General features: G+C 47.0%; 1 protein-coding gene across 1 annotated transcript in view; it reads right to left on the bottom strand.

The window, feature by feature from the left end:
* SYNE2 (spectrin repeat containing nuclear envelope protein 2) overlaps nucleotides 1–12,859 on the bottom strand; it is a 256,016-nt gene that overhangs the window by 122,886 nt on the left and 120,271 nt on the right. The window contains exons 48-53 of the mRNA XM_083729549.1: nucleotides 11,107–11,251; nucleotides 9,224–9,442; nucleotides 7,713–7,981; nucleotides 5,840–6,008; nucleotides 2,723–2,878; nucleotides 715–855 (exon numbers count right to left, since the gene is read on the bottom strand). Coding sequence (XP_083585675.1) covers nucleotides 715–855; nucleotides 2,723–2,878; nucleotides 5,840–6,008; nucleotides 7,713–7,981; nucleotides 9,224–9,442; nucleotides 11,107–11,251 — 1,099 coding nt within the window. The remainder of the gene's footprint in view (nucleotides 1–714; nucleotides 856–2,722; nucleotides 2,879–5,839; nucleotides 6,009–7,712; nucleotides 7,982–9,223; nucleotides 9,443–11,106; nucleotides 11,252–12,859) is intronic.

Here is a 12,859-nt window from a genome sequence, read left to right as displayed (position 1 = left end):
TGGAGGGCACCTGATTGGGGAAGGCATTAGACAAGGACGGGAGGTAACCAGCAGGTAGAGCCGGGGGGGGGGGGATGTAACAGTTAGAGTGTTGGACTAGGACATGGGGAGGCAAACTAAGGCCCAGGGGCCAGATCCAGCCCAATCGCCTTCTAAATCCGGCCCGTTGATGGTCCGGGAATCAGCGTGTTTTTACATGAGTGGAATGTGTCCTTTTATTTAAAATGCATCTCTGGGTTATTTGTGGGGCCTGCTTGGTGTTTTTACATGAGTAGAATGTGTGCTTTTATTTAAAATGCATCTCTGGGTTATTTGTGGGGCCTGCCTGGTGTTTTACATGAGTAGAATGTGTGCTTTTATTTAAAATATATCTCTGGGTTATTTGTGGGGCATAGGAATTCGTTCTTTCCCCCCCTTCAAAATACAGTCCGGCCCCCCCACAAGGTCTGAAGGACAGTGGATTGGCCCCCTGTTGAAAAGGTTTGCTGACCCCTGGACTAGGAATTGGGAGACCAGGGTTCAGATCCTCACTCAGCCATCAAGTTCACTGGGTTACCTTGGGTTTGCCATTCTCTGTCAGCCTAACCTACCTCCCAGGGTTGTCGTGAGGATAAAATGGGAAGAGGAGCCCTGTAGGCCACCGTGGAGTAAATGTGGGATATAAATGTCTTAAATAAACAGACCTAAGCAACACCCTTGTTGAGTCATTAATACCTTCTGGATTTCTTTCGCTCTTGCAGTGCTCTTGCTCTTCTGCTGCAGCATGTTTTCAACCGCTTGCAGGCCTTTGCTGATGTCTTGTATTTTTTTATCTGCCGTGTAGTGTGGAGAAAGCTTCAGGGATTCTGTGGTGACCTAGAGCGGGTTAAAAACAACACGCAAACAAAATGAAAAGTCCTGCAACGGAAGGGACAGAAGAAGAGAAACACAAAGACCAAACTAACACAGGACCTTTCAAATTACGTTCAGGTTTCTTGCCTTCTTTAAATCACAATAACCTGGAAAACACCGATGGATCTTTTTAAACAATCCTATATACATCAAGGGACGCGGGTGGAGCTGTGGGTTAAACCACAGAGCCTAGGACTTGCCAATCTGAAGGTTGGCAGTTCGAATCCCCGCCACGGGGTGAGCTCCCGTTGCTCGGTCCCTGCTCCTGCCAACCTAGAAGTTCGAAAGCACATCAAAGTGCAAGTAGATAAATACCGTATTTTTCGCCCTATAGGACACACCGTCCCATAAGGTGCACCTAGTTTTTTTGGGGGGAAATAAAAGGGGAAAAAATATCCCCCCCCCAGGCGCGGGGCTGGGCCAGGGGAAGCCCGAGCTTCCCCCGACCCCAGCCCCCAGAACAGGCAACTCTCCGCAAGCCGTGGGAGCTCTCCAGGCTTCGGCAAAAGCCTGCATTCGCCCCATAGGATGCACACACATTTCCCCTTCATTTTTGGAGGGGAAAAAGTGTGTCCTATAGGGCGAAAAATGCGGTAGGTACCGCTCCGGCAGGAAGGTAAACGGCGTTTCCGTGCCCTGCTCTGGTTCACCAGTAGCAGCTTAGTCATGGTGGCCACATGACCCAGAAGCTGTACGCCGGCTCCCTCGGCCAATAAAGCGAGATGAGTCGACCACGACTGGACCTAATGGTCAGGGGTCCCTTTACCTTATATACATCAAACCACGTCCCAAGCAACCTCTGTGTCGTCTCTTTTCTTTCTATGCTTCCTACATCTATCTGTATGTGGAACGAAACTGCCATCTCTCCATTTTATGAATTTATAGAGGTTGGGTGGGAAGATACATAATCATATTATCCTGCTGAGGGTTCTAGGAATGTAAAGAGAACCTGGCTGCTGGATTAGGACAATAGTCTATATAAGTTCAGCATTCTGTTTCCCAACCAGAGCCTCCTAAGAGAAGCCTGGGAAGGTAAAAGATAAAGGCAAAGGACTCCTGGACGGTTAACACCAGTCAAGGGCAACTATGGGGTACAGCGCTCATCTCGCTTCAGGCCGAGGGAGCCGGCATTTGTCCACAGACAGCTTGCCAGGTAATGTGGCCAGCAGGACTAAATCCGATTGGCAAGCCCAAAAGGCTCAGTGGTTTAGACCACAGCGCCACCCCCGTCCCTTGGGAAGCCAGGAAGATGGGCATGAGAGGGCAATAGGATGCTGTTGCTGTTGCTTTCAGCAATAGATATATACAACAGATATGTTAATTGTGATTAGCAGCCTGCTCCTCCATGAATTTGCCACTCCTTTCAAAGCCTTAAAAAGTTGGTGGCTGCCACCGACATTTCTTGTGCAAGCAATTCCATAGTTTACCTATGAATCGTGCGAAGAAATGCCTCCCTTTTGCTTTCCTGAATCTCATACTGTTTATTTTCACTTGATGACCCCACTGGGTCCAAGTATTACAGGAGAAGGAGAAATCTTCTCCAGGAAGAGACCTCTGCCTAAATCCCTGGAAAGCCACTGCCAGTCCGTGTAAACAACACTGAGCTAGATGGAGCAATAATCTGACTTCATATCAGTCGGCCTCCAATGCCATTCCTATATTCTATGCTCTTATTGTTGAAGCTACACAGTTATAGATCAGGACAATGCCTTAACCACAGACTATAAGCCACCCAGGTCTTTCCAAATGTCAAGCAAGAAATGCATGCAAATAAGCTGGAAATCCAATTTAAACTGTTCTGAGCATCAAAATAAATAAATGTGGCTTTTACCTTTTCTTCTAGCTCTTGCAAAGTTTGCTTGCAGTCTTCCAAATGAGTTTCAATCTCGACGGGAACTATCGTATACATTTCAGAGTATTTGATACGTAACTTATCCATTATCTCCTGGAGAATTTGCTTCTGACTGTCAATGGCTCTCTGGATTTCCTAAGAGGGAGAAGGAAGGGGAGGGGAGGAATTAGGCAGGGGAGTCCCCACTGTGGTTAGCGAGCGGACTGGTAGTTTGGGTGCCGTACAAAGCCTCATTTTGACTAGGCAGGCAAGCAATTTAAACCTGAGAGATGCTCGCGTTGTTTAGTCGGATGATGCTTTTCAACTCACCCAAGAATAAATTAAACCTGATACCATTCCATTGTCCTGTCGAGGCATATTGACAGATGAAATAATATACTTAGCACAGAAAATACATCTGCAATTAATCCTCGCAGCTTGGCTTTGTTGCATGTGGGAAGAAAACCCTTTAAAAAAGCCCCACATATTTACCAAATGAAGTCCTACCAATAATAAAATGCAACAAAAAGCAACAGAGCTGGTATATTTAACTCTTGTGTCCATTCTAACGAAAAGATCGGAGAAAAACAGCCAGTCCCAGTTCTGCATGAAGAGTATCAGTTTCATGAGCTAAAAGGAACTTGACAGTTGTCTACTATTTGTGGTCCAGAAATTTAATCTGATCTACATGGCAGAAACAACTGAAAAGAAGCAAATTTTCAGCCAAATTTCTAGGACGTTTTACTTACAGTGTTGTTCCTAAGGCCAAGGCATTTCCCTGGCGCCTAAATACTGGGCTTTGAGATTCTAATCAACGTATTGTGCAGTAAGAGTAGGAAAGTGAAAAGTAAGGGCATTTGTTCACCTAACAACCTACAAAAAAAGATGACTCTGAATATTTCTATGAAAGAGGCTGGATTGCAGTGTGTGTGAACCTTTGTGTGGCCAGGGGCATTGATGTTGATTTATGCAAGTGCCTCTCTAGTTATGCCTGCATAAGAGGCAGCTTCTATCTATTATCTTTGGCCACACTCCCGCTATACATTTAAAGCAGTATCAAATTACTTGAAAGAGTCATGGCTTCCCTCAAAGAATTATGGGGGCTGTAGTTTGTCGTTTGGAGGGACACGGGTGGCGCTGTGGTTAAAACCTCAGCGCCTAGGACTTGCCGATCGCATGGTCGGCGGTTCGAATCCCTGCGGCGGGGTGCGCTCCCGTCGTTCGGTCCCAGCGCCTGCCAACCTAGCAGTTCGAAAGCACTCTTAAGTGCAAGTAGATAAATAGGGACCACTTACTAGCAGGAAGGTAAACAGCTTTCCGTGTGCTGTGCTGGCTCGCCAGATGCAGCTTGTCACGCTGGCCACGTGACCCGGAAGTGTCTGCGGACAGCGCTGGCTCCCGGCCTATAGAGTGAGATGAGCGCACAACCCTAGAGTCTGGCAAGACTGGCCCGTACGGGCAGGGGTACCTTTTCTTTTACCTTAGTTTGTCGTTTGCTGAGAGTAGTTAGGAGATCCCTGTTCCCATCACAGATCTACAGTTCCCAGAGTTCTCTGGGGAAAAGGGATGGGTTGCTAAACCACCCTGGGAACTGTAGTTCTGTGATGGAAATAGGGCTCTCTTAACAACCCTCAGAAGCCTTAAAAGACTACAGTTCCCAGGATTCTTTGTGGGCAAGCCACAGCTGGTTAAAGTGGTTTGATACTGCTTTGAATGTTTGGTGTAGATCAGTGGTTCCCATTTAGGGGTCCGGGGACCCTTGGGGGGGTCTGCAGAATGCGCCCAGGGGGTCCACAGCCCCATCCTTTGCCTCCCCTCCCTATTTTTTTGTCATTTTTGCATGGTAATATCACAAATGTCTGTTTTAGGACTGTGCATTTTTTCAACATATTGGCCAAAATCGGTTTTGAAATCACACTGCAATAACGATTTTGACCTAGCAATACATAGCAATATATTGCTCCTTGCAACAAGGAAAGCAGGGCAGCCGATTTTGAGTGGTACCTCGGGATGCAAACGGGATCCGTTCTGGAGCCCTGTTTGGATCATGAAGTGAACGCAACCTGCATCCGCGCATCTGCGGGTCGCGTTTTGCCACTTCTGCGCATGCGCGTGATGTCATTTTGACCGTTTGCGCATGCGCGCGTGGCAAAACCTGGAAGTAAAATGCTCCGTTACTTCCGGGTCACCGCGGAACGCAACCAGAAAATACTTAACTTGAAGCACATTTATCCCGAGGTATGACTGTATTGCACAATGGACTGAGAACTGGGGCAGCTGATTGCCCTCAGTTCAAGGCACCATGGCACTGAGGCGGAGCAGCTTTTCTTAGTTAACAGGAAAGCGACAGCAGCCACGATGGGTGCTGGCTGCCCCGCTAAGGGCAGCTTGATGTGCCCCCCTCCCCTTCAAACCATGTGACGGAGGTGACTCCTCTTCCTCTCCCCACCCACTGGATCTCTGTGACTGCTCCTTCCCTCATCCCCACACCTGATCTCCAATTTCAGACATCACGGTATATCAGAATATCACAATGTTTAGCTGCTGATATATCACGATGTTGCAAACCAGATATCACTCAGCCCTAGTCTGTTATTCAGTATACCTAAAATCCTTTGCTTATTAGGGGCTACCCCACATTTTGTTCCACATTTTGTTCCATGAGGGGGTCCGTGGCTTGGCTTTGGAAAAATAGGGGGTCCTCAGTAATTAGCTAATTGAGAACCACTGGTGTAGATTGTTAAGGGGGCTTGGGGGCTTCCAGACTTTGCAGGCAAATTCACAATTAAAACGTCACACCTATACAACAAACCCACTTAAAAAAAAAAAAAAGATTTTTTTGCTATAAGGAATGGGATGGGAAAACCCTCCGGAAAGTGTGGTATAGCTATTACTTGATACAATGTCATATGCTTTATTATCACTTCTATCTCCAGTAATAAAATTGTATCTCTGAAATATCGAAATAGAAATATTAATGGATCATTCACTGATTTCAAAATTAACACTGAAGGCTCAGGGAGGGAGTCTGGAATAATTATCACCACCCCACCTATGAAGACCCTACCCTGTAGTTGTGTTGCAACCACAGAGCATGAAAGTGGATGTTTTACCAACCTCAAGTTTCGCTGTCTTTTCATTAAGTGGTTCTAAGTCTGTTTCGTGGAGCAAAGATTCAGTGTCACGTAATGAAGCCTTCAAAGCGCCAATCTCCTCGTTCACCTTGTCCCGCTCTTCAATTTCAGACTGCACAGCATCCTTTTGCTTTTGAGCCTTTTGGAAGAGCCTGAGAAAATTGTGAGTCGTAATATTAAGGGAAGCTAGAATCTGAGTTCTAGCAGGCTCCTAATATGAGCCCATTACCTGGTTTCTAAAGGCCCTAAACTCAAGCACAGCTTTCATTTCCACTCACTGAAAACCGCCAAGCTTCTTTAAAACTAGTACCAAACGATGTCTACTTTTAACTATTTTGACTGTTGTTAGCCGCCCTGAGCCCAGCTTCGGCTGGGGAGGGCGGGATATAAATAAAATTTATTATTATTATTATTACTTAGAAGTAAGTCCCACTGAGTTCAATGAGGCTTACTCCCAAGTAAGTAAATTCGGGGTTGTGGGCTTAAGGATCGCCACACACAATCAGTAGTGGGTGGTGGGGCAGTGTGATCTTTTGATCTCCCAGCTTCCCCATGTCATGCATTGCTGTCGTTTATCGGGAGGCAGGGAGAGGCAAACCAGTGGGGGAGCTCAGCATGGTGCGGTTGTGGCGGCAGGAGCCAATCTGATGCTCCTACCACCGTGTCCACACCACACCAAGGCCTTACCCTTACTCTTAGTGACATAGTTTTGGGAAGCCAGGAGAGCAATGCTGCGCCAACCCACCTGCTACTGCACATAAATACGCAATGAGTACCGTATTTTTTGCTCTATAAGACTCACTTTTTCCCTCCTAAAAAGTAAGGGGAAATGTGTGTGCATCTTATGGAGCAAATGCAGGCTGCGCAGCTATCCCAGAAGCCAGAACAGCGAGAGGGATCGCTGCGCTCCCTCTCGCTGTTCTAGCTTCTGGCTTAGCCGCGCTCTGTCCCTTCCCCCACCTCCCGCAAAAGCCAGCAAGAGCCGCGCTCCCTTTAAAGAGCATGTGTGCACTCTTGACAGGCCGCCCTTCTCCCTCCTCAGGGAAAAGCCTGCAAGCGCCTCACACACGCTCCACGCAGCTCATGAAAGGGAGCGCTGAGCAGAGCCTGGGATGCATACAGGCTCGGCTCAGCGCTCCCTTTAAATAATATTTTTTTTCTTGCATTCCCCCTCTAAAAACAAGGTGCATTTTATGGTCAGGTGCATCTTATGGAGTGAAAAATACAGTAATTAATTGCTTAGATTTATCACTTTTAGACTAGGCCCAAGAAACCTGTGGCTCTCTAAATGTTGCTGGACTACAACTCCCATAATCCTTTACCAATACTGGCTGAGGCTGATGGGAGCTGGAGTCCCAAAACACCTGGAGGGCCACGGGTTTTCCCTGCTTTAGAAGAAGAAGAAAAGAGTTTGGATTTGATATCCCGCTTTATCACTACCCTAAGGACCCTTTACCTTTACCTTATAAGGAGTCGCAAAACGGCTAAGAATCTCCTTTTTCCCTTCCTCCCCCACAACAAACACTCTGTGAGGTGAGTGGGGCTGAGAGAGAAGTGTGACTTGCCCAAGGTCACCCAGCAGCTGCATGTGGAGGATCAGGGGATCAGGGAATCGAACCCAGTTCACCAGATTATAAATCCACTGCTCTTAACCACTACACCACACTGGCTTACAATTACAGTTATGCTTTACTGTGGGAAGGTGTTTCCTTTGATGTGTCCTGATCTTCCCACATTTGGCTTCAGTGGAGGATTCAGAGTCTTAAGCCTCATGAGAAATGAAGAAGAACGTTTCTCTGTCCACTTCTTCCAAGCTAAGCATAAATGTGTATGTCTCGACCTTTACTTAGACTTACTCTTTTGTTCGATTCTGCATGGTGTGGATTTCATTCATAACAGGAAGGCCTCCTCCCTCGGCAGACGGACATTCAGGGACCCTGAGAATGCTCCTGATGCGCTGAAGTATTAAGTGCAACAACCGTTTCTCAGCATTCACACTTTCTCCATAAATGTTCGTACATTCCAGGAATTCTTCCAGCTCCTCTTTGCTGGCTCTCTCCTTTTCTTTTGGATTTTCGGGCAGTTCTTCCTGAAGATTGTCTAGAATGATGCTTTCTCGTTCCATCTGAAGAAAGAAGAAGATAGCCACCAGGGGAGGGAGAAGGAAAACAAGATTACGATCCTTACTTGCAAGTAACACAGTGGGATTTATTTCTGAGCAAGCATGTATAAATGACTCCAGTTAATAACACTTATTTTATACGTAATGTAAAACAGACATGATTATTTATTGCTCTTAACAGAATTTCCCTGCGTACAGTAAACACATTTACATTATACAAGAGGGACTGCCAACAAAATGTTGCAGCATGGAAGGCTTCCGTTTCGGCTGCTCCATTCCATTCCCCCTCCTCATCAGTCCTCCATTTCCCTCCCGAAAACCAATCAGCTTTGTGCCACTGAGCATGCTCAGTCCTCAATCGACTGTTTTTTTCAGGGAAGTCCCTGTTGAATGGTCTCTTTAAATGTGAAGGTTCATATTGTTCCACAAGATGTGTATGTCTTTAAGGGCCAGAGCAAATAAGGAGACCCAGTTTTACAACTGTGAAACAGTATAGCAGGTGCTGCTAAGTTGTGTTAATTAAGCTGTGTCAGCAATTGGGTATAGTATATAAAGAGCAGCACCTAGCTCTCTCAGTACCCTGGTGGATGGATCATGCTTGTTGGTATATTTAATGTAAAAGGAGGTTTTGTTTTTGTTATTAAAACCTTGTTAACGTTATTTTTGAGTTCCTTGTACAGTGGTGCCCCGCAAGACGAACGCCTTGCAAGATGGAAAACCCGCTAGACGAAAGGGTTTTCCGTTTTGGAGGCGCCTCGCAAAACGAATTTCCCTATGGGCTTGCTTCGCAAGACGAAAATGTCTTGCGAGTTCCTGCGGGTTTCCCCCCCTTTTTCTAAGCAGCTAAGCCGCTTATCAGCTGATCCGCTAAGCAGATAAGCCGCTAAAAGCCGCTAAAAGCCGCTAATAGCGCTAATCCGCTAAGCTGTCAATGGGCTTGCTTTGCAAGACGAAAAAACCGCTATACGAAGAGACTCACGGAATGGATTAATTTTGTCTTGCGAGGCACCACTGTAATGTGTGGTCTCCCCAGCAAGCTTTCTGCAGCGCAACTAAACTGCAAATAGCCAACAGTTCCCCCCCCCCATTATTATTTTTGTACTTCTGCAAACCTCCCTCCTGCACATGCTCTACAACTCAGCTACAGCCCCATATTTGAGATAAACCTGAATTTAAATAGCCTGTCGAGCATCAAACCTGGAATAATCACCTGGCTGAGATGCTCCCCCCCCCCCAATTACTCACTTCTTCACTGACGGATTTCCATTCCTGGTTCTGCTCTTCACACTTTCCCTCCCATTCTTTGGCAGTGTCGAGCAAACAAAGCCACTTTAGCCACAAAGTCGTCACAACGGTGTCGATCAGCACACAATCGTTTTCGCTGCACATCGAAACCAGTTGTCCCGAGTCCTGACGCAACATCCTTAGATCCTCTTCGATTGAAACCAGTCTGGAGGACATCATCTTTAAAAGAAAAAAATAGCGTAAACAATTGGTTTTGGTGAAATATTTTCTTCTTGTTTATTTTAACATCTTTCCTATTTGAAATCCCATGGTAGATCTCTCAGGGCAGCTAATTTTTTAAAAATCTAATCACATAAAGCTAAAAGACAGTAAAAACACACACAGCAAGCACAATAAACTAAAATATAAAATTCCTGTGCCCATATATAACATTAAACCATGGTTTGTTTTTGCCATGGTTTGTCCATCAAGCCATGAGTAGTCTCACAGTTGAGCAAATAAGACATGGCTGATTTCTCCAAACGTGGTTTGTTTTCCAGCTGCCCATGCCTTGTGCCTCTAATAACTTGATGAGCATCATAGGTGGGTGACCAAACAAACCATGGTTAAGCAAAGCTGCTGGGTTTGGACAGAGAGCAGAACTGTAGTTAAAGCAAACCCTGGTTCATAGGTCAACAACAACTACATTTTGCTTTGTTCCCAAGAAGCAAAGCTGGGTTACTTTGTAGGGTTCAGTTCAGTCAGACAGACAGACTGGACTCTGACTAAACAAACCATGGTTATGACCAGGGGTCGGCAACCTAAGGCCCATGGGCCACAAGCAGCCCATGGGGGTCGTTTTACCAGCCCATGGACCCCAGCCGCCCGCTCTGATGGCTCCCGTGCACCATGCTAAACCAGCGTGGAGCAGAGCGGGGACTGCCTTCCACGATGCTGGCCGGCTTCCCATCAGCTGCAGGAAGCTCCTGCAGCCAATGGGAAGCCGTGCACACGCCTCCTCCGCGCCAGAAATAGCGTGTGTGCATATGTGCACATGCACTCTGGCCCATCGCGGCGTCTATGGGACTGTGAACCGGCCCAAGCCACAAAAACTTTGCCAACCCCTGGTTATGACTAATACCCATCCCGATGTCGGGAATTCAAGCCCATATCAGGAGAAACTGGCAACAATCCCAGGCACCCGGCTTGATTCCCTGTTGACCTCCCTGGCTGCATTCCCCAGCAAGATCCAGGCTAGGTCTCGATCGGCGATTCTTCTCAAACGTGGGAAGAACACCCCCCCTCTTTCCTGCCCCCTGGCAGGGGAAAGAGATAGACAGAAACGTATTTACATGCCTTTATTTCTGTCTTTGCAGCATTACAAAAAACATGACTGCTCTCTTCAAACTCCAGCAGTGTAGTGGCAAACACATCCTGTACTTCCTGGACAGGAACAAACGGAAGAGCTCATATTACACTCTGAGCTAATTCCGGTGCTTCGCACTGTGAATTGACTGTCCCTCTGTTTCCCACGGGCAGTCCCAACATTCCCATTATGTTTTGCTTTCAAGCTAGCAGTTTGCAGCTGCATTGCTTCAATATCGTAACACCCATAACCGCCTCCCAAGGGGGCCAATTTAAGCAGCAAATGGCTGTCTAAAGTTGTACATTCCGCAGCTATTGTGTGGGGGCACAGAATAGACTAAAGGCTCTCGCAGCCACTTGCTTTCTGTTAAGACATAGACTTGCTGCTGCATCTATGTTTAGCCATAACAGTGAGCAGCTTTATGGGATTATTGTTAAAGATTCTTTACACTGTGGGTGGGTGTATGTGTGAAGTGCTTTGAGGACTGCAAAAATTTACGATCATAAAAACACGCCACTGTGGTGAAGATTATTCTCACCTTGCTTTGTTCCGACTGCTCTAAAGCTTCTTTATAAGACACAGGAATATGGTACAAAGATTTCTGAAGCACCCTTTCCACGTCGTTGAGATTAACATGTATCACCTCTTTGGATTTTTTGAAGCGGTTGTATTTTTCCAAGCATCTGTGAACACAACAACATTAAACAAAGCAATCAAAACACACCCATATTTTTTCTCTCCAGTCGTGGAAAGATCAGCCCAAAGGTTATAACCAGTGGCACAAACTAAATGTATAAACAGAATAGATTTTTTTAAAAAAATATATTATTATCCAGTGGTGGCTTTGCTGATGCAAGACTTCTGCTAATGCAAGACAGGATACGTGATTTTCAACAATTCCTCTTAACCAACAGCTGGCTCGTTCTTGGCTACATACAGCTTGTGATTAATTGAGGACAGAGCATGACAACATATCCCAGTTAGGAAGCTAAGCCAAACCCTGGCTTAGTGCAGCTTGGCATAGCAGCAAAAAGGACCAGGGAGGAGCAAAGTGGAAACAAACTCATTTCTAGGAGCCCACGAGCTCGTAGGGTCCATAGCTGTCAACTTACAGATTTGAAAATAAGGGACCAGCAGCCTTCAAAATAAGGGATCAGCAGCCAAAATAAGGGATTTTAGACAACCAGCTCCTTTCCTTTCCCCCCATAACAGTCAATTGAAAGAGCCTCCAAAACAAATCCAAACGCCACGCCCCCCAAGATCGCCGCCCGCCATTGTACTCAACCAGCTCCTTTCCTTTTCCCCCACCATGTGCCCCCGCTCTAGACAGACCTTTTCCCCGGCAAGGGTGAGTGGGCTGTCGATGACGTATCTATCCGATTCCGAGCACAGGTATGTTCAACTTCTGAGCCCCTCCGAGCCAAAGGCAGAAAGCCCAGCCAGCAGCCAAACGAAGCCTCAAGCAGTGGTTCCCACAGCGCAGCAACCCGGCAAAGGGGATGCAGCAAGGAATACCACCGTCACCTCTCCGATGGGAAGTGCTGAGCAAAGGCGAGTCCCCAGGCAACGCGGCCGATTTGATCGGCACGAGGCATGCAAGCTCCACCCCCCAGTCGTTCTTAGACTCCTTATTGGGCGAGCAACGCAGCCAAGCAACACAGTTGGAGCCTCCCTCCTCCCTGGCTGGCAGGGAGGGAGGGAGAGGAGCTACTTCCTTTGAAATCTGGGAAATTTACGGGATATCATCAGTCCAGGACTGCAGCGGGAAACGGCACTGGGATAAGGGAGTTTCCCACCAAATAAGGGACGGTTGACAGCTATGCATAGGGTCTTGCTAAACCAACCTTTGGCTTAGCATATCACATGAACCCGCTCACTATTCCTGGACCTAGCAGACTCCACCTGCCCTGTTAAGCCCTACCTTCTTAGACAAGGCACCACCTCTTTGTTTGAGATCAGAAGCAGCATGCAGAAATGGACATGCAAGGAAAAGATGCTAGCAGGAGCAGTGGTGGAACCCATGTGCCTATTCCCAGGCAAGTCATTTGTTAACTTTGGCGCTTTACTGTGAGCTACAACGATGGACTCTTGGCATCTGTCTTTTCCTCAAGAGGCAACGGAGTGAGCCTCCAGGGGTAAAACCGCTGTGTTAACATTGCCAAAGTGACCTCCCTAGTGCGCAAGCCTGGACAGCATGTATGGACTGTCCAGACAACAAACTCCCCTCTCAGCCTTGCTGAGGCGGTCCAAAGGAAAGCAGAGCAAGACGTTTACCAGCAGCTCGGCTCTGT

This window comes from Podarcis gaigeae (assembly GCF_964106915.1).
Source record: "Podarcis gaigeae genome assembly, chromosome: 1".
NCBI classification, from domain to species: domain Eukaryota; kingdom Metazoa; phylum Chordata; class Lepidosauria; order Squamata; family Lacertidae; genus Podarcis; species Podarcis gaigeae.
Note: the sequence above shows the minus strand (reverse complement) of the source record. Positions and strands in the feature narration are given on the sequence as shown.